Source organism: Protopterus annectens, chromosome 13.part0, assembly GCF_019279795.1.
Source record: "Protopterus annectens isolate FY-2018-M chromosome 13.part0, PAN1.0, whole genome shotgun sequence".
NCBI lineage: Eukaryota > Metazoa > Chordata > Ceratodontiformes > Protopteridae > Protopterus > Protopterus annectens.
In genome coordinates this window covers 854,602,449-854,627,109 of record NC_056747.1, presented here as the reverse complement: position 1 = coordinate 854,627,109, position 24,661 = coordinate 854,602,449, and the positions used below count along the sequence as shown (strand labels likewise).

At 35.4% G+C, this 24,661-nt stretch overlaps 1 protein-coding gene across 1 annotated transcript in view; it reads right to left on the bottom strand.

The window, feature by feature from the left end:
- The window catches only part of LHX1 (LIM homeobox 1), a 77,052-nt gene that overhangs the window by 43,209 nt on the left and 9,182 nt on the right, over window positions 1-24,661 (bottom strand). Inside the window, exon 4 of the mRNA XM_044054572.1 lies at window positions 23,125-23,290. Coding sequence (XP_043910507.1) covers window positions 23,125-23,290 — 166 coding nt within the window. The remainder of the gene's footprint in view (window positions 1-23,124; window positions 23,291-24,661) is intronic.

Sequence of the window (24,661 nt, the reverse complement as noted above, 5' to 3'; positions counted from 1 at the left end):
CCTACAATGAAATGCCATAAAAGCAATGCACAAAGTCATGTTGAAAGCTATTAACTCACAAGCATAACAAGTCAAATTCATCCAAAAACACTGCAGGTAATTTAATTGTCTAGCAGTACAAAATACATAATTATATACTTAACCAAAACCTTGCCTCTCCAAGACATAGAGAGATAAAGCAATAACTACATCTGAGTTGACTTGGGCTTGATTAGAGTCTCAGGCAACTGAAAGAGCAGCACGGAGGATGGATGTACCCAGCAGTGTGTGCAAAAGCACAGAAAGTGACAGGAGTTTTCTGATAGAATCCAGGAAACCTGGCACAATATGCTTCAGTCGCTGTGTGTGTGTGTGTGTGGGGGGGGGCAGCATGCTGCCATTTGGCACAGTTTGCCCACTGCATGACCTTAGAGGTCATCAAGGCACACATCAGAAAGTAACTGGGGTATGTCAAAAAAACTCCCAACTAAAAGATGGACAGCATAATTCCCTAGAGTGCCCTTGTGTTCCATACTGACCTAGGCAAGAAAATCAGTAATAGCTCTACGGTAGATTGGAGTGGCAATGCACATGGGGCACTAGGACAGCTGTCAGGATGATGAAAGGGGAGGGAAAAAAAATTATATATATATATATATGTGTGTGTGTGTGTGTGTGTGTGTGTGTGTGCGCGTGTGTGTGTGTCTATCATCAAACATTGAACATTCACAATACTGACCATCAAAAGAATGATCATTTAAATTTGAATCTAAAATGATTGAAAACAATGAAAATTAAAAGACAGCCCTGCACCCCCTGACAATTATATGTACCAACTCTGAGATCTCACAACAGCGAGGTAAGAACAAATTCCTCTATTCAGGGCCACCACAATCCCATACAAAATGCTAGTTGCAAAAATTCCACTGAAAACATTCACTCATATGAGCATTCACTGTTATTTACAGCCTGAAAAAACATTTGCTCATATGAGCATTCAATGTTTCAGACCATATGTATCTATATCTATATATAGATAGACAGATATATGTATATATGTGTATATATATATATATATATATATATATATATATATATATATATATATATATATATATATATATAACACCCAACCAAAAATATTTCTAGAGACATATTTCACATCATTTTTGGAAAAAATGTATTTTTTGGATGGATGGATCACTCAAAAACATAGGATTTCTCAGTATGGGTGAGTAAGATAAGGACAGTTTTCATGCAGTTTTCAGAGGTGCATCTCACATCATTTTCAAAGTACGGGATTTAAAAGATTTTCATTACTTTTCTTTACAGACTGTGTGACTATTGGAATACCTCATTTAGTACCACAGAGCTATGTACTAGCTCAGACTGACAAAAGACATGTTATACAAAGTCAACACATAGACCTAACAAGTTTATGTTTCACTGTCATAAACAAGTGCAGGACTTCAGTTTTGCTCATTGAGCAACTTTGTGAGACATGTGGAAACTCTGGTGCACTCCAACACTGTCACACAAAAGTTAAACTATACACACTGATATAGTCTCTTAATGCACCAAAGAAAAACATTTATGTAGGGTTTATTTTGGAGCATCAAACACTCTGGTGAGTCAACACATACCTTTTGGTTAGACAATATCCCTTCTTTCAAGCCATACACTTTAATTAGTATCAAAAGACAAATAACTAAGCCTTTTCTGAAAAGTCTATTTTAAAATTAGACCCTCTCCCCTTGAACTCTGTAAGCCACTGAATGTTTAATACACAGTGGGTTTCCAACTATTTAAGATTGGTCATTAATCGTGGCTTACCTTTATACTTAGCTGTATAGTACAGTAGTTATTCACCACAGCACTGGACATCTAAACCATTCCTGTACACACACACACACATATATATATATATATATATATATATATATACATACATATACATATCTCACTGGTTTGCAGTGTGTGTACATGACCTAACCTTTGAGTATGCCACCAGTAGATGGCACTGTTTGGCTTAGATATGCCATTCCTAGATAATATTGCCTTTTTCTAAGAAGCAACTAAATAATTCAATAACTTTTTAGTCCTTAACAGGACAGATTCTCTGGACAATGATAAAAGAACAGAAAAACTGCAAAATAATAAATTGCACATCCATATCCTTCCAACAGATGAAAAACAAGATAAAGTACCTGTCAGATAAGAGTAAATTGTTTAACTACAGCTACAAATACCAACTGAAGGGAGCCTAGTAAAATATTTATAAAGTACTCCATGAGTCTCATTTCAGAAAGACTTAGGTGAGGTAGCCCCTTGGTCCACCTTTGAACTCCTGGCACAATCATTTTCACTACAGATGCAGTTGCATGCACTGTCAACAAGTAGACTCTGCATTAAATGGTAGGCAAGTATAACAAACTTAAAAGTAATCATATAAAAGAAAAAGGAGTATTAAACCAATCACCGCTGCACAAGACATCCCAATGTGACCAGAAACATATGTTACTGTCTAGTGACAGATATTCTGCTGGTGCTATCCTCTCTGCAGTCCTTGGCTGTTAGGTGGACCATGTGTTACGGGTGAATTGCAGAGAGGGTGGACTACAGTCATTGGAACTAGTGAGTACCACCTTCCTGTGGCATACGTGATCCAGAAGTATAGCACCCCCTGTCACTGACATAGCACATGTGGATGAAGTTGTGTGTGTGTGTGTGTGTGTGTGTGTGTGTGTGTGTGTGTGTGTGTGTGTATCTATCTAGTTGAAAGTGTGTGTATGCATGCATACACACACACACACACATATATATATATATATATATATATATATATATATATATGTGTGTGTGTGTGTGTGTGTGTGTGTATATATATATATATGTATATATATATATATATATATATATATATATATATATACATACATACATACATACAGGGATCTGGAATGTGATGGATGAAATATCCATACCCTAAAACTTGGGAACCTGGGGGACACATTCTGTAATAAGTTACAAAGCCACTTATTTTAAAATCAAGTTTCCAAATCGTAGAGTGTAAAATATCTTAGTCCCACACTAAATGCCTTAGTCCCACACTTATTCCATTTATCCATTTTCTTTTTTTTTCAGTTACTGTCTTCCTTTCATGTCAATAGGTGTAGTAATTACACTGTTTCCTTTAACCTGTCTGTTAAATAGACCTTTAGGTAACTCTCGCAGGCTCGTATGAATGGATGACTTCAAATGCATTTTTAAAGTGCCAGCTATTTTTGTACTATTTTAGTAGAGTAGTGATAATTCATTAAGATTTATTAGGCTTTCTTAACTTTATAATTTAGCTGTATTTTCTATACTTCAGCCTTCTTTGGTGTAATTAAATAGGCCAGGCCCAATGTACTGGTAGTGCCATTTCCTGCATGTCTGGTTGCAGTTCTCTTTTTCTTTACTCTTTCAATTTAATTGTTTTAAAAGTAAAATGTATTAACTATGAGTTTGATTTGGGTAGCAATAGTCTGAAGTTTGCTGGCAGGGGTTTTGAGGAAGGGCTCTAATTGGTTGGGGGTTCATTGAGCTGAGTATCACATTGATACATGTCTTGATGATGTGCATGGGATATACATAAATATATGTAGTTCTGCAGGAGATACATGGGACGTCTCACATAAATACAAGATGCATAGGTTCATAGGTTCATATGTAAGTACTAGGCTATCTGCCTGAGGGCATCTAAAAGCTTAGCCAGAATGTGTTGGCTTTCGCCTCCCCCTTAGATTAGTTCCCTGTGCCTCGGTCCAGCAGAGCCATTATTTCCTGTGCCTCTGTCCAGCAGAGCCACTGCAGTGATCCCCGGGGTAAATTTTCTGTTTCCCATCCACTCGTCAAGGTTTCTCTTGAAGACTGTTAGTGAGGGGCTCTGCCTAATGCAGACTGGAATCCTGTTCCAAAGCATGGGGAGTCCTTGGGACAGGAATCTATCCCTCCAGCATGTCCTATTTATTGTTGTGGTGAGGTTTAGATCCCTAGAGCGTGTGGCTCTTTGGGATTTGTTTTTTTTTTTAGGTAGAGCATGTCCATCAATTTTGGGTTGGACATGACCTTGTATGTCAGGCAGAGATCACCTCTGAATAAGCGGTATGCAACCGAGTACAGCTGGAGTTTCTTCAGTCGGGCTGCATAGGGCTATGACCAGTATGTTCCTTGCAGAAGAAAAGTTACAAAAGTTTGTTTATATGACAGCATTATTTGGAAATGATAAGATTTTTTTTCTTAAATAATATCATTGCATAATAACAATAATCCACTCTTGTGTGTTGATAATACTGGTGGTTTGTTTGATCATTTGGGCCTTGTGGTCAAGCCACTCTAGCTATGTGTAAAACCAGCATTACCCTCATCCATTTATGGGTTGTTATTAAAATATAGACATGACTAACATCGTTTTAATTTTTACAAACAAATGTGAAGAGAATATAGCAATCTGGCTGTGGAAATTTTTTCAGCAGCCAAACATCTATAAAATGAGTGGTATTTCTAATATATATATATATATATATATATATATATATATATATATATATACATATATATATATATATATATATAGATCCCCTTCAGAAGCTCGAAGTTTCAGAACTTTGAACTTCAGACAGCCAAGACCAGAAGATCGAAATTTTGAAACTTTGAACGCTTTGAATGAAGATTGCCGTACAGTGTGGAATGGGATATTTATTGTTTTCTTCACTGTAGTGTGATTTCGGAGTTGGTATGTTTATTTAGCAGGGGGTCTGCAAAACCGTCAAATTTTTTTTTAATTTTTATTTTGTTTACAAAGTTTCAAAACCTTGATCTTCTGTTCTTGGATGTTTGAAGTTTGAAATGTATACACACACACACACACACACACACACACACACACACACACACACACACACACACACACACACACACACACACACACACACACACATTACATTACATCACATCACATTTCTGTTACTAGGGGAAACAAGGCAGAAAACTGCATTTTATTCACCTTTGGACCAAATGTTAAAAGGTTACCATTAAGGCAATGATTATTCAGTCTATGCATTTATTTGTTTATTCATTTATATTTGTTTACCAGGGTAGTGCACTCATCAGTATTTACCAATTTCAGGTTCAGATCAAATGAAATACAAAACATTTCACAAAAAAAAAGAAAAAAAACAGAAATAATTATAATTGCTAACAATACAATATATGTCAGCATATAACAATATATAACCCAGACTAAGGATCCTATTTTTCCTTCCTCTGATCATTTTTAACTGTATTACATGCAGACCAGTTTATAGTCTAGTGATCTTATATCACATTCTGTGTATATTGTTTCATCCCCAATGTTGTTCATAGTAGTTTGTATCAATTCTATCTTTATTGTACTTAGGATGCTTTTCATAGTACTGTAATTACTTGCCAGATGTTTTTCTCTGTCTTTATTTTTTGCACTATTTGTCTCTCCATTACTTTGTATAACTTTGTTGTTGTATATATATGGAGCTTTTTTCCCCGGGTCTCCACTGAAAATGGGCTTCAAGCCCAGTTGGACACTTGCTCGGTAACAAATGTAAAATAAATAAAATAAAAAAAGTAAATATAATTGTATTAAAATATGCCAGCATTTAAATACATTTGCTTGCAGTTTTATATGCATGCCCTGTATTTTTATAAATATCCAAGAAATACTGAAAACAACACATATTTATGCAAATGTGAATAGCATTAAAAGTATTAGATAGGTAGAACAACATAATTTGTTCTTCCCACCAGCTAGTTACAATATGAAAAGTCTTTAAACTAATTGATCCTTTAGAATATTTGCAAAAAAAGCGAGAAAGAAAATCTGCTAATCTGTATGATTTTCTGCAAATACAATGTTTTACAGTGCATAAAAAAATAGTAATAATATCCCCTCAAGAATCTGTTGGATAAAGAGAATGGGAGAATTACTGTTTTCTGCTTGCTCTTTTGTCTGATCTCGTAATATCGTAGCATTTGTTTTGCTTATATTACCATATTGTTGACATTACAGTCTACTGGTGCTTGCTTTGGCCAGGTGCTGTACTTAAAAGTGAGGTTACATGACTCAGAGAATGTGGAAAAGGTTTTTTTTTTTTCCTAGTGTTCCTTCTCCAGGTTTGTATAATCTTGGTGGTAATATATACAGAAATCAGCATGTAGGGACAGAATACCCTTCCTTCAAATAAAAATGTTTGTACTTCTTTGCAGGGTTATTAATTAAAATTTATTTTGCTTATGAGTTTTCATTATTTGGGTATTTTAACTACAGTGTTTTGCATTTTTGCTAGGGGACGTGATGTTTCATAGTAAACTATAATAAAATGCAGCAGATGCAGGGGTGTGATGCCATTAACCTCACCTACTACAGGTGGCGTCTGTACTTGCAAATCTCATTGATTTCTGAAATATGTCATATAGCCTGACTTACAATACAAGATCTCCATGATATGATAAACCTGGGCCTGTGTGTGTGTGTGTGTGTGTGTGTGTGTGTGTGTGTGTGTGTGTGTTAGGATATAATGTAAATAATAATTCATATTATATGAGAAATAATTGTATACATAAATAGCTGATGACACAGAAACTATGCAGCTAAATGAATTTATCTATACACTTGCCATCCACTGCATAGCCACACCCCATTTTTGGTAGTTATTGAACTACACACAGTTCATAAATGTCAACAAAACATTAAAGGACAGTTCTTTCTCACCTGATCAGGTTCCCCGACATAAAATGCTGCATCATAAAAGTTTCCCAACAATGAAAAAACCCTTGCTTTAAAAGAAAGAAACCCCTTCAGCTAACAAAGCATTTAACTGGTAGTATACAGAAAGATTTGTACTATCTATTGTGTAGCTTTATAAATCAAATAACTTAAAAGTAACTCGCATAAGAAAGCCAACATCACTGTACCACTACTAGTGTGCAATAAACAAAGTTAACACTTGACAGTATACTTGGAGAAGGCCAAAATAAGTCTATACTAATGAACAGTATCCTAGGATACACAGAATGCATTGCCGTGTTTCTCATAAACACACAGAAACGTGACACAGTACAATAAAACAATAAACCTATACAGGCAAAATGTCAGCACAGCTACAGTCTGCTTTTAAACTCTGCTTCTTTTTATGTCGCTCCATTTATAATAAACTAATTTAAAACTACATCACCATATGCTGCTCACTCACATTTTCATAAACTTAAACAGAGCAAAGGCCTTAATTCCCTACAGCTTTGATCCTGCACAAATGCACCGAAGCATACTGCAGTCACAAAACAGATGTAATGTTAGTGGCAGGATTTTATGCCACACAGAAACCTATTCCATGTAAAAATCTGGTAAATCATACTTTTTACCTCACTTTATTGACTGATGTATTGTTCAATCATTTACATGTTCTCCCTGAATGAATTTATGGTTGGATAGGTGCATGTAAGCATGCCTCTCAACTGTCCAGATTTGCACAGAATGCCCAGATTTTTGCTTCATATGTTTGGTCTGTTCCTCATAAAATCTGTGGTTTTCTGACAAATCACTGGGATGATCTGAGGACTGAATTCAGCAAATAATGACATACATTTCAGTTTCAGACTTCAGATCCCTCAGAAAACGTATAACACAAACCCTGTTACTTCAGCAACTTTTTAAGTTTATAAGAGCAATATTTAAAATCAGCCCCTATTTTTTGACCTTTGTCATCCCATTTTGTCAGGCTTTGTCCAGATTTTTTGTATTAAAAGGTTGAGAGGTATGCATGTAAGCCTGAATTGTTTTGTCCTGCTGGAGGCAGGGGCTGCTCAGTAAAGATGGGTACTGGCAAGTTGATTATACATGGACTGACTCTACCTTTAATCTCTGTGGATCTATGAATCTAGGACACCACAAATGTCAGTCAATGTTTTGTTTACATTAACTCTACAGTTTACACATCAGGAAAAATACTAATCTCGATTACAGAAAATAACCACCTGAAAATACCTTTCTTAACAATGGGATGATTACACCATAATTACATATTATAAGCTCTAAACTACAAACTAGAGTTGATAGAAAGAAAATACACACGTTACTCTTTAACTGCTCATTTTCCACGGTGCAGAACGCAAAATTATCATTAGTAAAACACATCTGTTCTAGAAGTTTGTAACAAAGCAAAAGTTTCTTTAAAGCAGAACATGCATGAGGTCTTTTTAAAATTAATTTTTGCTTGTATGTTTAGAGCAGACAGATATTGTTTTTTCTTCTTTCGGCTTTTCCGGGTTAGGTGTCGCCACAGCGGAACTCCGGTCCGCTAATGATTGGCAGTAGATTTTTACGGTGCCGAGGTGCCAGCCCGACGCCCAACCTTCAACGAAGGCACGCCCATTCACGCATGTCTTTCGAACGCCACTCGACCGCGGGGAGGACATGCAGACTCCACACAGGAGGCGCACCAGCCGAGAATTGAAGGGGCGAACCTCTTGCTGTGAGGCAACAACGCTACCGAGCAGACAGATATTAACAATATTAAAAATAATTCTAATAGTACTTGCAGTTCTATGCTAATTGTTAAGGAAAGGAATTATGTGTTAAAACCTGTTTACAGATAGCCAAGGAATACAGAAAGCAAAATCATTTTACTTGCTATCACACAGTATATACAAACAAGGTGTGGTAGAGGCAACCCCTTTTCTAAAGATTCCTGCATACATTTGACACCTGCCACTTGTCTCTTCACTTAGAAAACACAAACATGACCCTGTAATTACTAACACAGTACACTGGATCAAAACGTTTGCATCTATTACTGGCAGCTAACCACAGACTTCATAAACAATATTCAGCAGAATTACTTAGATTCTGTTATATTGTGCTCATAAAAATACAGTTTTAAGCAAACCAACCTCCCTTCCCGTGATTCATACTGTACTGATAAAAAATATATAATTATTTTTTCTCTTTGCTAAACATGGATTTGAATGAAACATTTCAGTGAAAAGAACACTGTGATTAAAGGTATATCTTCTTGGTATAATATGAAAATTATGAAAATTACACATTTCTGATTTACATGCAATGGAGTGACTGGTGTTTTCTAATATAATGCCACAGACATTGTTGTCTCATGTTTACTAATAGCTGTATTTAGAAAGCAGGTAATAGTGAAACATTGGTTCAGATAGCAGATAAACAATGTGTGCCCACCAGACTTTTCATTTCTCTGCCTTGTGGCTAATCTGTGAGCTGCAACTCAGTCATTTTAAGACTCATGTTTAAAGAACTACAAAAACATGGTTCTCATTTGAAACATTGATGCTACTCTGTTAGTATACTGGATTTTCTGGAATCAATTAAAGCCATGGTCGGACTTCAGTGGCATTGTGATGCATCAAAAGCCTAAAACATGTGCTTGTTCCAGACATTAATAATAGTCTGATTTGCATAGCGATTACACTTAAAATTTAAGAATAATCATATACCCGTTCACTCACTTCAACTCAAATGGACCGTCAGACATTAAGAATGCACAAGATATAAAACACTGTTTTGTTTTATTCCATTTTTAGACTTTATATAAACTGGTAAAATTTCCAATCAGACTTTTGCAGATAGCAACAAAATGGGTACAGCAAACCTATAACATTTTCTACATCACCAAGAAAGTAAGAGGGTTTTCTTAACTGATGTATGCTTGTCACTTTGGTGTGGAAAGAATGTTATCATGAAAACGTGTAGTTTATATTTTGTCATCCACAGATAAAATACATTTATATTCACCTATGTTTTTATATACATAGATTTCCCTTAGCCAGTCTGTTGTCATAGCAGCCACGTTCGTGTAACCTGCATTTGGTCCCCAGTATATACCCTGAATTCTCCCGATACCCTCCTTAAATGGAATTATTTTGGAGTCATGTCACAGAGACAACTCCAGTCATAGCGAATGTATGTATCTAATGTGAGGTGGTGAGGTGTGGGGGGTGACTATGTCATGAATGGAATTATTTTTAATTTTTCTCACTGCTTCTGAGACACATGTAGCATGCATCTCTAATCTTACATATATCTTTGATTTCTGTCAGTCTTTGCAGTGTATTTTTAAAAGATATTTGTAACTGAGTTATTTCACTATGTGTATCTTATGGTTTTATATGTATAGCACTTCATCACTAACTTGAAAGTACATTTTAAATAGATATCTGAGTTAGTGATTTATTGATTGATTGATTGACTGACTGATTGCAGTGCTCTCTGCTTCTGTCACAGATCTGTCACACTCTCCAAGAGCAGGAGAGGTGTTTGCTGCGCATGCCATTTGTTGTCAGTGGATGTTACTAGCTGTTTGTCTCTGTATGCCTCCTCTCATACCCAGTTTAATAACATCACAAATACTGAGATTATTAGTATTACAAGTGGAAGTCTAAGTGCTGTGCCAACAAGCTAATTACCCTGGAGCTTATCCTAACAGAACCAGTCAAAAATAACATTTGTGAATCTTCTGATATCTGAATACAAAGAGAAGTAGATAAACATGTGCAGACAATGCTAATATAAATGGTACAGATATACAACAGAATGACAAACACATAATAAATGACTACCCTAACTGCTCATTTAAACAGACAAGTATGAATGCAATAATAATCAGATAAATTGTTATGCAAACTTTAAAACATAAACAGAAGAATAGGAATGCACTAACAATCACACAGTCAAAATTTAAACAAACTTTTTACACAACAAACAACACTACTATGAGCACAACGATAACCTGATTTGACAGGTTTGTGTTTTTTTTAAGCTGCAGTGCCTTTTCAGACACAGAACTGCCCTGGTACTCTATACTTAATGAACAGGTTACCATATTTGCATTTCACATTACCCACATTTTATTTTATTCTTGCTTGGTAAGAGATTCTGACTAAGGATTTATGGTGTAATGCCTGCTGCCTAAGAGTGTGCTTTGTTCACTGGGCCTTATTTATCTTTGTTTGGATGAGACGTGCTCTGGTCTGCCATTTTGTGCTACTGACAGTACTGTAATTATTGTCTCTGTCTCTGGGCTCTCTTCTCCATCTTGCCAAGTGTCTCTGTACCTTGATGACCTATGATTTAGCAGACCAGACTAGACTACTGCCCTGGACAGACAGCATTGCTCAAAGAGCCTGCAGGATCCAGGCAGCATAAGAATTAGCAGTAGGTCTGTTCAATTTTCTCCATAATTTAAGTCATTACATTCTGTAAACACTAGGGCCACCATACTGTTCCAACACCTTCCATTAAGTGACATACACAGTAAAGTGCAGCTGTGTCCCGTTTTATTATAAGTAAACAATGTGGCATATTTTATTAAGCCACATTATATGTATTATACCTTACCTTATGCATTTCTTCTCACCATTAGATCATTTGTGCTGTAGCCTTGCCTGATTGGAAACATTTTTTATTTTTGTTAAATGCATGGGTGAACAGGACATTTATAGACCCTTTTCTGGAGACTGGACACTATACTCAAAAAAATGGATGCAGTTGTAGGAAGAACTTGCAGATTCCTTGAGTGTAACTAGGGGTCCTGCTTGAACCCTAAATCCTGGAGCTGTAAGCCAGAAACTTTAATCGCCAAGTCACCTTGCCTTCATTATTTACTCAGATTAAATTGAAAAAACAGCTGTAGCATTTCTAAAAATTTTGATCAATTACATAAGTATGTGGGATGGAGAGGAGAAAAGAAAGAAAAACCCCAGGCCACGGGATCATCTGAATATAGAAGATGTTAGAGTTATACACGCAACTGCTACTGGTACTTGTACCCGATGACAACTACATCTGATAGTACTTTTCAGTGACTGTTTTCTTATTTGTGAGAAATATATTTGTAAATGTTGCTTAAATACATTGCAGCTTCCTGAAATAGAATAGTCCAGATGAAGCAGTTTTCAGGAATGCTGTAAATTTTCATCTGAGTTAGAACTTTCATTGCACTCCTTTGCGGTCTGTTATGGCATAATACTGTCTGCTCTGTTTGTATTTTCATATAGGCTTATGTGCACATTTCAGCTATGAAAATGGCAGCCCACAAAAACATTATACTCTGTTTCTTGTAATCACATAGTAACATCAAGGTACTCTTGGACAAGAAAGAGATAAATAGAGGGAAATTAGTAAACATGATGATAAATTCCCAGGTTGTCTTTACCGGTGTGACAGGATTCCATTTCTATAATACAATGGATGTGCTTTGTTGAACTTATAAAATGATCTGACTTTTTTAAGCAGCAGTCCCGCTAATAATTTGGGTATCTTCTAGACTTGATCAAAACAAAGACTAAGACATTAGCAACAATATGGCCAACTGAAACATCTACACTGATCAGTCAAAGGTATGTTTCTTAAATAAACAATGCAACTAAAATTTTTTTCCAAATGTCTAATCAGAAGATTTAAAAGAAAATGTTTTGTCGGTGGGGGTGTGTGGGGGGGGGGTGATGCATTCTAGGAAAACACAAAAATGACCTTCAACATTTGACCAATCTAAGCAAATCTTTAGATGATTTGCTATAAATCAAAATTTGTCTGGTACTTAGGCAAATATCTTAGCTTTTCTGATGCATGTCAGGATAGGTGTTGCCAGGACAGTCCAGCATGTTAATAACTTCATGTTATGAAATATAAATATTCTGAACTGAGCTATTTTATTCCATAGTTACATTCATGAGTATGACAGTTTATCAGTCCCATGCCATGTTCATGCTAACATGTGGCCTCTGTACGACACAAACATTTTTTATTTGGATTTCATTTCATTACATAGAAATAAACTGCTATTCTGCTAAGTGCCTCAACCTGAATATTCTGGAGTAGCATAAGGAACTTAAAAGAACTAGAATGAAGCTAAGACCTAAAAGCATATGTGGTACTGTGTGGCCCAGTGCTTAATGTTTCTGCATCAAAGTTTAGGTTTTGGGTTCATTCCTGATTGCTATGGAGTTTGCTTGCCCTCCCTCTAATACTGTAGGTTTTCTTTAGGTCCTCTAGTGTGGTCCAGTATTGTCTGAGAAAGCCAGCTCACTTACATTGTTTACAAATTAATAAATTAAAATTTAGATCTATTCTCTGATCATTTACAGATTACAGCTCCTATTAGAATATACCGCCAAGCACTATTTGATGCCAAAAAGTACATTGACAGTCAACTAGCAAAATGTGATTAACAAAGCACAAAAACTAGAAAAGTTAGTTCTCAAAACTGGTAGTAGTTACTAGTCTTTAGATCAAACAAATAAACATGTGATAAAGCATCACAAACTACTATGACAGCCGCTTCTTGAATGGATTCCGGCTTGGAATTTGCAAAGTCCTCTGGGGTTTGTAGTCCATGGAGGACATTCGTAATTGGATGATATCTGTTTTGTCCCATCCATAAGTGTCAACTGTCTTTGTTCCATGTACTAATTTGCATTATATTAAGTCACAAAAAGTAACACCATGAGGCATAAAAGTTCCCAGTTTGATTTGCACAATATTCACTTGCAGTACTTTAAGGAGAAAACCCACTGTATCAGAAAGGACACCTGAAGAAATGTGAGTAAATAGTTCAAGTCATTACAAATAAATTACAGAAGGTGCCATTTTTGAAAACGGTGATATTTTTCTTTTTTAAGTTTTATCTTATTCCATTTAACAGTCATTGCACTTGGAATTTCTGGAAATGTTTACATGAAAAGATCTGTGCTTTTTCTGAGCAGTACATATATCTAGTATATCTTTTTTATTTATTAATATCCATTGAGTTTAGTACTTTTAAAGTTTGTCTTGAACTAGTTTTTATTCATTTACCTTAAAATGTCAGCCATCTTACCCATTACATTGTATGCATGTCATTAGTGACACATTGTTAATGCACATTTTGCATACATGTCATTAGTGACACATTGTTAGACTTCAAGCTATATTTAGATCCTCAAAATATTCAACTAAGACAACTGAAGTAAAATTTCCGCTTATTGTTTTCATTTAAGGAATTATTTCTTGAAAGTTTTTGTAAACTCTGTGATATTGAAAGATTTCATCGTATGCCATTTAACAGTTATTGCACTAGGAATTTCAGGAAATGTTTGCATAAAAAGATCTCTAATTTTACTGATTCTATGTTTCCATACCAGTATTAATGAGGCATAAAAAGTCACATTTGGTTTATATCTCAGAAGTTACATTTTTTGGATGTGGTCTTCAAATTCAAGACTTTCGGTTTTGATAACAGTTTCTAGATGTGCCATTTTGTCACGGTATCATTTAATTTTCTGTGAGTCATCATGGCAACATTTTTTCTCATTCTGTCACCTTCCATAATTTTATTTCATGATCCATTTACCATGAAATTTGTTGAGTTTATAGCCAACAGTAGGACTTACAAATATGTCAGTTGTGTAGCATTTATTAAATAGCACACAAGTTATTAATGTTGGCATTCACCATGCATGCATGTACCTAGCAGCACCTCCAGGTTGCCATCATGGCCTTCTACCATATTGTAGCTACGACTGTACAGCTCATTGATGAGTTTTACACAGCTGCAGGATAGTATCTGTTAATATCTGCAGCAGTCCGTGCTATTGTCTGACATAGTCCATATGATGGGTCTTGACATGTTTTCTGAGGCAGTCTGTACAAGCTGACATGTGAGACACAAGGCATTCACGTGCATTATTGCATTGATAAAACATCAGCTATAATTCAGATACTGACAAAAGAAAGTAAGAAATTATCATTTTAGGATGGTAATGTTGGCCAGTAATATGAACTTTAACTATGTGTCCTCCTAGCAACATTCAAACCTTCCCACCATATCCAACAAAGTTGATAATTCATAATGCTACTCCTCTAGCAGGGTTTTAATGGCCATTTGTAAACAAATAGAGCCATTTGTGGTTAATTTGAAAAGCAGAGAGCAGTACATAAAACTAACATAATGGCATCAACATAGCTTTCTGCATCACAGTATTGTCTCCTTGAAAGTACATCTGTACAGGTACTTCGTATCATCAGCGTATGTGGTATGAGAAAAAGGGATGGAGGGTTAGTGGCTTCCATATAAGTCAGCGCTTTCACAGGTCGCATCACAAAATATGTCATTAAGGACAATGTGTGTTGTCTATGTGGCTCAGGAAAGAAAAACGTGCAATAGGAAGGGAGCAGTTAACTAGCAATTAATGTTGACAATGTGGGAAATAAAATAGTTATCCATGAGAGCTATGATTAGAGTACAAGGGAGAAGCATGAATCGTGTAACAGAAGCAGAGGTAAATAAAAAGGCACACAGACACACCCGTGTATATGGGTTCATGTGAAAGTTCATTTGGTTGAATCCCAAAATACTAATACACATGACTGAAAACTCCTTTGACTGAATCACAATTACTAGGAAATATTCTATACTATACAAGCAGAATAAAAGAATATTTTTGCAGGGGAGCATCCCCCCTGCTTCCCCAAGTGGGGGAGGGGGCTTTGCCTCCATACCCCTTTACTTATATACATCCTAACTTAACTCCACAGTTGCACAACAGAGGAAAAAAAACACCACACGCAGTGAATCAGTGCTGGTGCACAAACACAAACATGTACAGATCTGTGGGTGTAACATGATTGTGACCACTGCAAATCCACACAAACTCTTCTAGACTCACTTTGCTAATAAGTCCTATGATAAAAAAGTGACATTGTCACATACTGCCTATACATGTTTATACTTTCCTATCAAGTGTAAGTCTGTGAAATAAGTTTTCAGGGAAGATAGTTTTCATTCAATTGAGTTTGACCATTTTGGATTCAGTCAAATGAGCTTTTGATGAAATGATAGGAACCCCTAAAAACAAAGAAAGACACACACACACACACACACACACACACACACACACACACACACACACACACACACACACACACACACACACACACACACACACACAAACATTTCACTGAGAAGCACTGTTTTTAAAAACTCTCTGTCTTACATGAACTATGTAAATGTTATTTAGTTAGACATTGTTCTTGGTAGACTGTTTATTTGCTTAATACTTTCATACTTTCATAATTTCAATATTTCATTTTGCGATTTCTTTAATTTGCTGAGTTACATGATTTGATTTAAACTACAAATTAGCTTTGTGTTCACTGGATCTATTTTATCTGTAGACAATTTATATATTTTATTGAAGTGGCGGTGGTTTTATTTATTTATTGTTCAGCTTATTTATTGCAAAATAAATTAAAATGTTGGAATCTTCAGTAAGTCAAACTTTTGTTGATAAAATGGGGAAGTTATAGCTGTTCAACAATATACTTTCCATGCAGGTTCACCATTCTATTCATATTTCAAGATTACTGTAGCTAGCTTACATTATACTATTATTTTTAGTTGCTATCCATCTCCAATTTAATTATTACCAATTCAGGGTTCATTTGTTCTTGAACTGCATTAGAAGAGCTATTCTGAAATGTGTAACTTATTGCAGCTCTCACTTGCTGGAAAATGTGCAATGCCTAACTATTTCAGTAGCTGGTTATGATTTTCTTTTAAAGAATTATTTCTTGAAAGTGTATTCTATATTAGCTGATTTAACTTGTGCATTTCTCCACTTTGTATTTATGATTGAACATTCCACATAGTATATATCCTTTCTGCATTTTACGTGTGCATATCTATTTATCTCATGTTTATGCTAGACTGATATGTAATTTATGTTTTTTTCCCCGCAGTAGGTTTTGTATTACTTTTGTATTACTCATCCAGGACTTTTTTTTAAATGTTTTTTTATCCCTAAATTCAAACCCAGTAGGTGTCCAGATCTCCATGTTAACATGCATCAAAATGTAAAATTACAAACATATCACTCTGTGACGTTCGGTTAAAAATACTTAATGCAGGAGCTAAAATGCAGAAAACTACTACCAGAACAAAATGTAATGTCATTAATGATCCAGACCATAACATTCAAAGCTGCATTTTCAGAATTTGCAAAATAAATGGCATAAGCTCTTATGTTGCCATGATAAACTGAATAGACATTTAGTCCAAATCAGGCTCCCTTCTTATAATCTTGCATCTTTATTATTTCACTTGGTAAATAGAAATCTAGATGGCATCTGAAAATAACTAAAATGTGGTTGCATCCATACTAAAAATCACAGATAAAATAAACATATGATTTCAGGGGGGGGGAGGGGCTGGTGAATTTTTGCACTCATTAGAATTTTTACAGATTTTTCAGAAGGCACTTCCTCTGGTAATAATATCTCTACATATGAACACTTTTCATTTCAATCCACAATGCTCATTTTTGTCTATCTATTGTCTGACATTTCATATCTCAGCTCTGTAAGCTCAGCCACTGTAAACATGTGCATGAACAAAGACTCATGACACCAAAGTGTTTATTACAAGTTTTGCATCCTCTGGGTAAAAAGTACAAATATTATTGCAGTATAGAATATTGACTTGAATAGGATGGGGTAAACAGAATCTATGGATGTGCTACCATGCATCCATTTATATATATATATATATATATATATATATATATATATATATATATTACCCATCAGTCTAATTCTATCTATATTTGTCTGTATGTCTTTTGTAAAGAGGTACATGCTTTTCATCACAGGCAGTTATTGTAACTAAGGAACTAAGGTGTTCAGATATCATACAAAATAATTAATAATACCTTGATAGAGAACTTTTTCTATGTACTTAGGCAACATTGCAAATGGAAACAGTGAAGGCAAAACAAATTCAGACGGGCAGCAGTGGTGAATTAATCCTGCAGCTACAGCTGTGGCATCCCAACCACAACTAACCAGATACAGCAGAAGCATTCTTATCAGGGTTAACCAAGTGCAGCTGTGATGTCCTAAACATGATTAGCCAGTTATAGCTGTAGCACCCCAACCATGGCTAACCAGATACAGCAGAAACACTCCAATCAGGATTAACCAAATACAGCGTTGACATCCTTACCAGGATTAACCAGACATATATGTGGCAGCCTATGAGAATTAACCAAATACCGCAGTGTTATCCTAACCAGAATTAACAAAGTACAGCTGAGATTATATCCAGGATTAACCAGATACAACTATGGATTTCTACCCAGAGTTAAACAGATACAACCATGGCACCTTATTCAGGGAAATATGCACCAGATCTATAGATATAAGATTGTTTTATCTCCAACAGATACTACAGCACTTTAATCAGCAGCTCTTAATTCTGTACCAGTACGCAGCTGTAATTACATACATTTTTATTCAAACACATTCAACTCTTTTTGCTAGTCTGTTGATAGAATACTTTATTAAAGGACACCTTAGCACCCAGACAGTATACTATATAATCTAAGATGTTATCTTTCTGAGGAATTTTTGTCCTACTTTCTTGGGTTTGTATGAATTTGAAACTCTTTACAGTAGAACACTCTAGTTGTGCATAGCTGTCCACCTAGTAGTAATAATCCATGTTCGCCTATCTGCTTAGCCAAATATTTCCCTGTCTGTATATCTTCCAGTCTGTGGATTCATTAGTCTGTCTGCCTGACTAGCCATTTATCTGTGAATGCATGCATACATGTGTTAGTACAACCAGAATATGAAATACACCATTCCATTGCTCTTACATTAGACTAATGGCTTAGAATATAGAAAATGTGGATATTCTGTGTAGGATAAATTTATACCAAAAACAAGTAATCTGATATATATTCAAGTGTCTGCTAAATTCATTAAAACCATAAGACCAAATAATATTTTTAATTTAAAGTCCTCACATGTCCTTTTTAAAAGATTCACTTTAGCCTTTTATCTACATTTATAAAATGCAATGACTGCTTCTTTTCTGCTTTACTAATTTCATCTTAATTCAGTTTCAAATAACCATGCCTTGAAATTATATAAGACGTCATGGCAGAGACTGTGACTTGACTTTAGAAAAGCATTATAGATAATTAATGACTTCAATTGATGCACAACTTTAGAAACAGCTATATGTGTCCTTTCCAGTTTATCTATCTATATATCTGCCTCTCTCTCTATATGTTATCTTTTTTATGCAGATTATGAATAATTTTGAATTACAATATGTACTCTATTTTTCTTTAGTACACATCTATATTATATATATTTTAAGTTACTTCAGGAGACTTGTTATAAAACTGAGTGAATGTATTTCTTGTATTGACTTATGACTGCAGGCAGTATTAACTTGTTTAATATTTTATGTTGGTAAAGCCATAATTTCTGGGATGAGAGCTTCATTATATATACATGCAAGAGCTTGAAAGACAGATCTATATTAAATTAATATGATGTCAAGTGATGTAAGACAAGGAATAGTTATGTATATTTACAGTCTTATTTGGGCATACAGAATAAAAAAATATTAATACCAAAATACTAAAAATGATAAAACTATAAAATACTGAAAAAATGCAAAGCAGCTGGTCAGGAGGCATTCACCATATGTCACAGAGTGATATGTTTGTGATTTTACATTTTGATGCATGGTAACTTGGAGATCTGGACACCTGTGTATGAAGTGGTCACCATGTGATTGCTTTACTAAATTTCTTTTCCATATCTGGAAACTCCATATAACTAAGTCACTTAAGGTACTCTTTATATTTGCCCCAGTTCCCAAGGTAACAGATCACCACTGTATTAGTGAATAATGCTTTCAAGTCTGCAGGCATGTATGCATATTGTCATGAATGCAAAACCTGGATCTGCCAGAACTGGCAAAAGAACAAGCCACTTGTCTTCAGTTACCTCTCCACTAGTTACTCGTGCTTCTCAAAAATAAATAAAGATCTTTCTATATATGTATATGTCTTAAAGCCGATGGACAGCTGAATGTGCTTAAAGCAATCTGAAAGGTCAGAACAATTTTATTGTTCCACAGAGGAAGACTTTTAAGTCCCATACCCAAGGCCATTTTCCATAGTGTTTCTGGTATGTAGTTAATTTTGCTTTATGTTTTTTTTTTTTTTTTTTTTTTTAGTAGTAGTAGTACTTTACCTCTTTCTTATATATGATAAAATATGTTTTTATTGACTTGTTACATTATAATACCAATTTTATAATTATTTTATATGGATTGCATTATGGTAAAAAAACTTAGAAAGTTATTGATTTAAAAAATAAGCATTTTCTTTTCATGCTGACATGAGGCCAGACTTGCATAGGTATGCAATCACAGGTTGCAAATATTTAAGTAAATTGTGCAGTTTGAGCTCAGTGTATACAGATTTTGTTGCTCTCCACATGACTGGCAAGGTTCTGCCATATCTACCTTGTGTTTTACACAGTATACAGTATAAAAACGTTTATTGCTAATAATGAGTCACTGGTTTAATTCCCCCAGTCACTATTTGCGTAAATTGTGTCACAAAGTCATTTAATCAGACAGTACTCCATTACCCCGAGCGCAGGAAATTGCGCATAGCTGGTTTACCCGAATAACAAATATATAAAATAAACTATAACCAGATCAGTGTTCCAGAGTAACTCCTGAAACAGATACTTCTACTTTGTGGTCTTAAATTACTTAAAAATAATAGATAGATAGATAGATAGATAGATAGATAGATAGATAGATAGATAGATAGATAGATAGATAGGGCTAGTTGGTATATATATATATATATATATATATATATATATATATATATATATATATATATATATATATATATATAACTTTTCCTCGCCACTGGTGCATCCCTTATCTAGTTATCATGCATTTCTATTGCTACTGACTGTCTAAAAAAAGTGCGGGAGTTAAATAAATAGGACAGAGAATCGAGGTTCGATCACCGTTACTTGAAAGTTTCACGGATGATCAAAACGTGCTTATAGATGGACGGCTTGCAGTACTATACAGATATAATACATTCTGGAAAATCTGACTAACTCAGGCAAGAAAAAGGCCTGTTACACTGCTGTCAGATTTACCCGCAGGGCCAAATCAAGACTTAAGGTTTCAACAACGCAATCTGACCTCTACTATATTGAACGTGGAAAACATTTTTTTTTTCAGGCACACACAAGGCAATAACTCAGAATTCAGAAGATCTGCGCTTATGCAGAGCAACGTGGGAAAAAAACTTCATTTACACTCTTGTACTAGTGATAGTTGACTAGTAGCCAAAAAATAACACCATAAAATTACGCAGGCTTAAAAAGGCTGTCTGGACTTATTCTGTTCCCGAATCCCGACACAAACACACAGTTAGAGGCATTTTATCAGTGCAATAACCACATCATTGTACAGACTACAATTACTGCATGCCTTTCTCAGGAATATAATGCGTTATGCCAGATACAAGACTTCAACTCTTTTAATGTGCGCCTTGTCGGGACTACAAGTCTTGGGAGATGTTTTATAAAGATGAGATACTGACTGCAGCCAAGTAAACTGAGACTGTGGCCATACTACGATTGTGTTTACCCAAAGAAGTGTAAAATAATTTAAAAGATGTCATTGTAGGAATTATTTCAGTAACACCCTGCAAGCATAGTGCTGCTATAAAAAACAGGGACATTTTAGTAAGACTGTTTTTTTCCTGATGATCATTTTGCCATATTGAATTTTTCTATTCTCGAGTGACATATGTTAATACATCGGAGTTTAACAAGGACACCGACTAATTTGTAAAATAACGTTTTTTTTAATCTTTAGCACCAAATTTGAGATATTTTACTATGATTTATTATCCATTTTTTATCTCATTTATCTCATTTTGTCTTGTTTTACTTCAGTATGGTGAAACTTTAAAAACTGCAGGCATTGTAGGGCATGCTACTTTGTGCAAAACCATGCATTTTTGGCTAGAAGCTCTTAACCTCTGTCTGCCAAACTGGTATGATAACATACGGGCAGGGTTATTTCTCGGAAATATACGTGGTAGCCAAATATTACCTATGTAGATATATATCCAGCTGGCTGTTCCTTATGTACCTAACTACTTACGTCTTCATTACTTCATAAAAAGATTAAAGGAAAGTTATTTCTGAGTTGCAGTTGTATTTTCAGAAAAAAATAGCTCTGCCACGGCAGTCCTATTTACCCCATGAATGAACGAATTCACAGGTGCATGTCTATCAGGTTCTATTATTTATCCAAAGCACCATGATTTTTTGCCCTCAGATTTATCTTTGCTCCTCCTAAATTGATTTTCTTTGTAAAAGTCAGACCTGTTTACAACTCCATGCATTATTAAACATCAAATAAACACGCCATGCCACTAACAATAAGATGATCTATTTTAAGAGCACATTTCTTTTTTGAAAAAAAAAAATACGCTCATTTTTGATACTTTGCTATTTTTTTCAGAATACCCAGCGTTGTGATTTTTAATGATCAGATGTTTAGAGGGATAAATAAGCAAATAACAGCATTTCTATTTTCTTGGAAACTTAGATTGTAGAAATCACAGGTGCAGCATATCAAACATCTCCTCACTCCCGAGTGAAAGTTTTATTCTTTGTCCAAGTAAAGTAAATATAAAGCCGAAATGTCCCATAAAACATGAAAGCGATGCAGAATCTTGTTTACATTAGCACTTAGATACAAACTACAGGATTGTAGGAATATTAGCTTTTCATCTCCTGGGTACAGGAATTGTGACAGCTCCATATAGTCAGCAGACATTCGCTATCTCTTACAAAGGTGTAGCCAGGCATACACTTTGTACTCTATTGGGTACATTTTTTTTCTGAGCATCATATCAACATAGCTTTTTTTCAGGTAATATTATGTCTATAACTGTCTAAATAAATGCCTTTAACAACAGGTGCAATATTGCTATTCTAAATATTTTAATAGTTGCAGGGGGAGCAGCTGAAAATATTACTTACATTTATTAAGTGTTTGGGGGGCAGATTTGCCCATTTTAAGTACATAGGCGTCCAAGATGGGCAGTACTTAGAGTTTGTGAATACAACATGGAATTTGCTTGCAACACACCTCTCCCCACAAACAAGATTTACTCTATCCGTATAATAAATGCTGCAATGTATCGAGTACTAACCTCCATAATAGGAGAAAGGGCCGTTAGGAATAAGCTCTCCGGGCTCCAGCCTGTCCACCAAGGGCCTCATCCGTCGGGGGCTCCGGAAAAAGGCGTGCCTGCGGGCCCCGAGCGCGCTCAGCTGTTTCATCCGCCTCTCCTTGGAACGCCGGTTCTGGAACCACACCTACAGCACACAAGAAAAGGACACATCCTGCATTAGCATGCATTGAAGCCAAATCTGAAACAACACACTAATGTTACCCACAACATTCCCGCCACTCAGTACCAACAGACCGACAGCTACAGCCTTAGCCAGATAGCATAGTATCATCCTGAGGTCATTCACTGAAAATGACACTTCAGACTATTTTGGTTTTGCTGAACACAATACCTCTCGACTACACGTGTTCATTAATCATTATCTTCCTTACAAAATCACAATAATTTTTAAACACACCACATGCTCTGTTTGCTACACTGAACCAGCTAACAGTGCTGCTTCTTTTTAAGGCGAGCAAAAAATCTGGACAAAGCCTAAAATGATGGGGGTACAAATAGGGCCAGATTTTAAATATTGTTCTTATAAACTTAGAAAGTTGATAGAATAATAGGGTTTGCATTAGCATGAATTTTCTGAAGAATGTGGATTCTTAAACTCAAATATCTGTCATTATTTTATGACTTCAATCCTCAGCTATTTGCCAGAAAAGTACAGATTTTAGGCGGAACACACCAAAAATAGGAGGCAAAAATCTGGATATTCTGCAAAAATCTTTACAGTTGAGAGGTGGTGTGTGTGTGTGTGCTTGCGTGTGTGTTCAGGCCCAGGGTTAGCTTAAAAAATCAAGGATAACACAAAAAAATAATCAGAGACGCTGCTTATAGATTGGCATTACTCCGTAATTTACTCTGTCCCACACCTCATCTGTCCCCGATTTTTTGGCTCAAAATTTAGTTCTGTCCCTCCTAAGCCCTCCTAAGACTGACAATTTTAGGGGAAAAGTGGTGGATTACACTTGATAAATAATGACAATAAATAGAGTATTATGTTTACTTGGGAAAATTCATGTTGGTGCACATCCTCTTAATCTGTCAATGTCTCAAGTTAACAGTACTAATATTAAAAAAGTGTCTCTGATTGTCTTTTATTTTTTCTTCTGGATTTGTCACTGATTCTCGAGGTAAGCATTTGAGAGATATAGTCACTGCAGAAGTTTATAGAGTAAGTATAGGTTCTACTACATCCATTTTCTGAATAATTTTAAGTCTGCAGTTATAATACTTAACACTATTGCTTTACTGTAATACTCGCTGACATATCGTAAAATCATACTTAAATAAGCCCGAAACAAAACTGCGAGAAAAATCAGCAATGTTGCCGAAAGACAGTGACAACTGAGGTGCGTGTGTGTGTGTGTGTGTGTGTGTGTGTGTGTGTGTGTGTGTGTGTGTGTGTGGTTTGAAGACCTGCATACTGAGCTTCAACGCGTATCTTCTGAATGGCAGCATAGTGCAAAGTGTATAGACTTCTGATGCAAGACAGTAGCAGAGACTT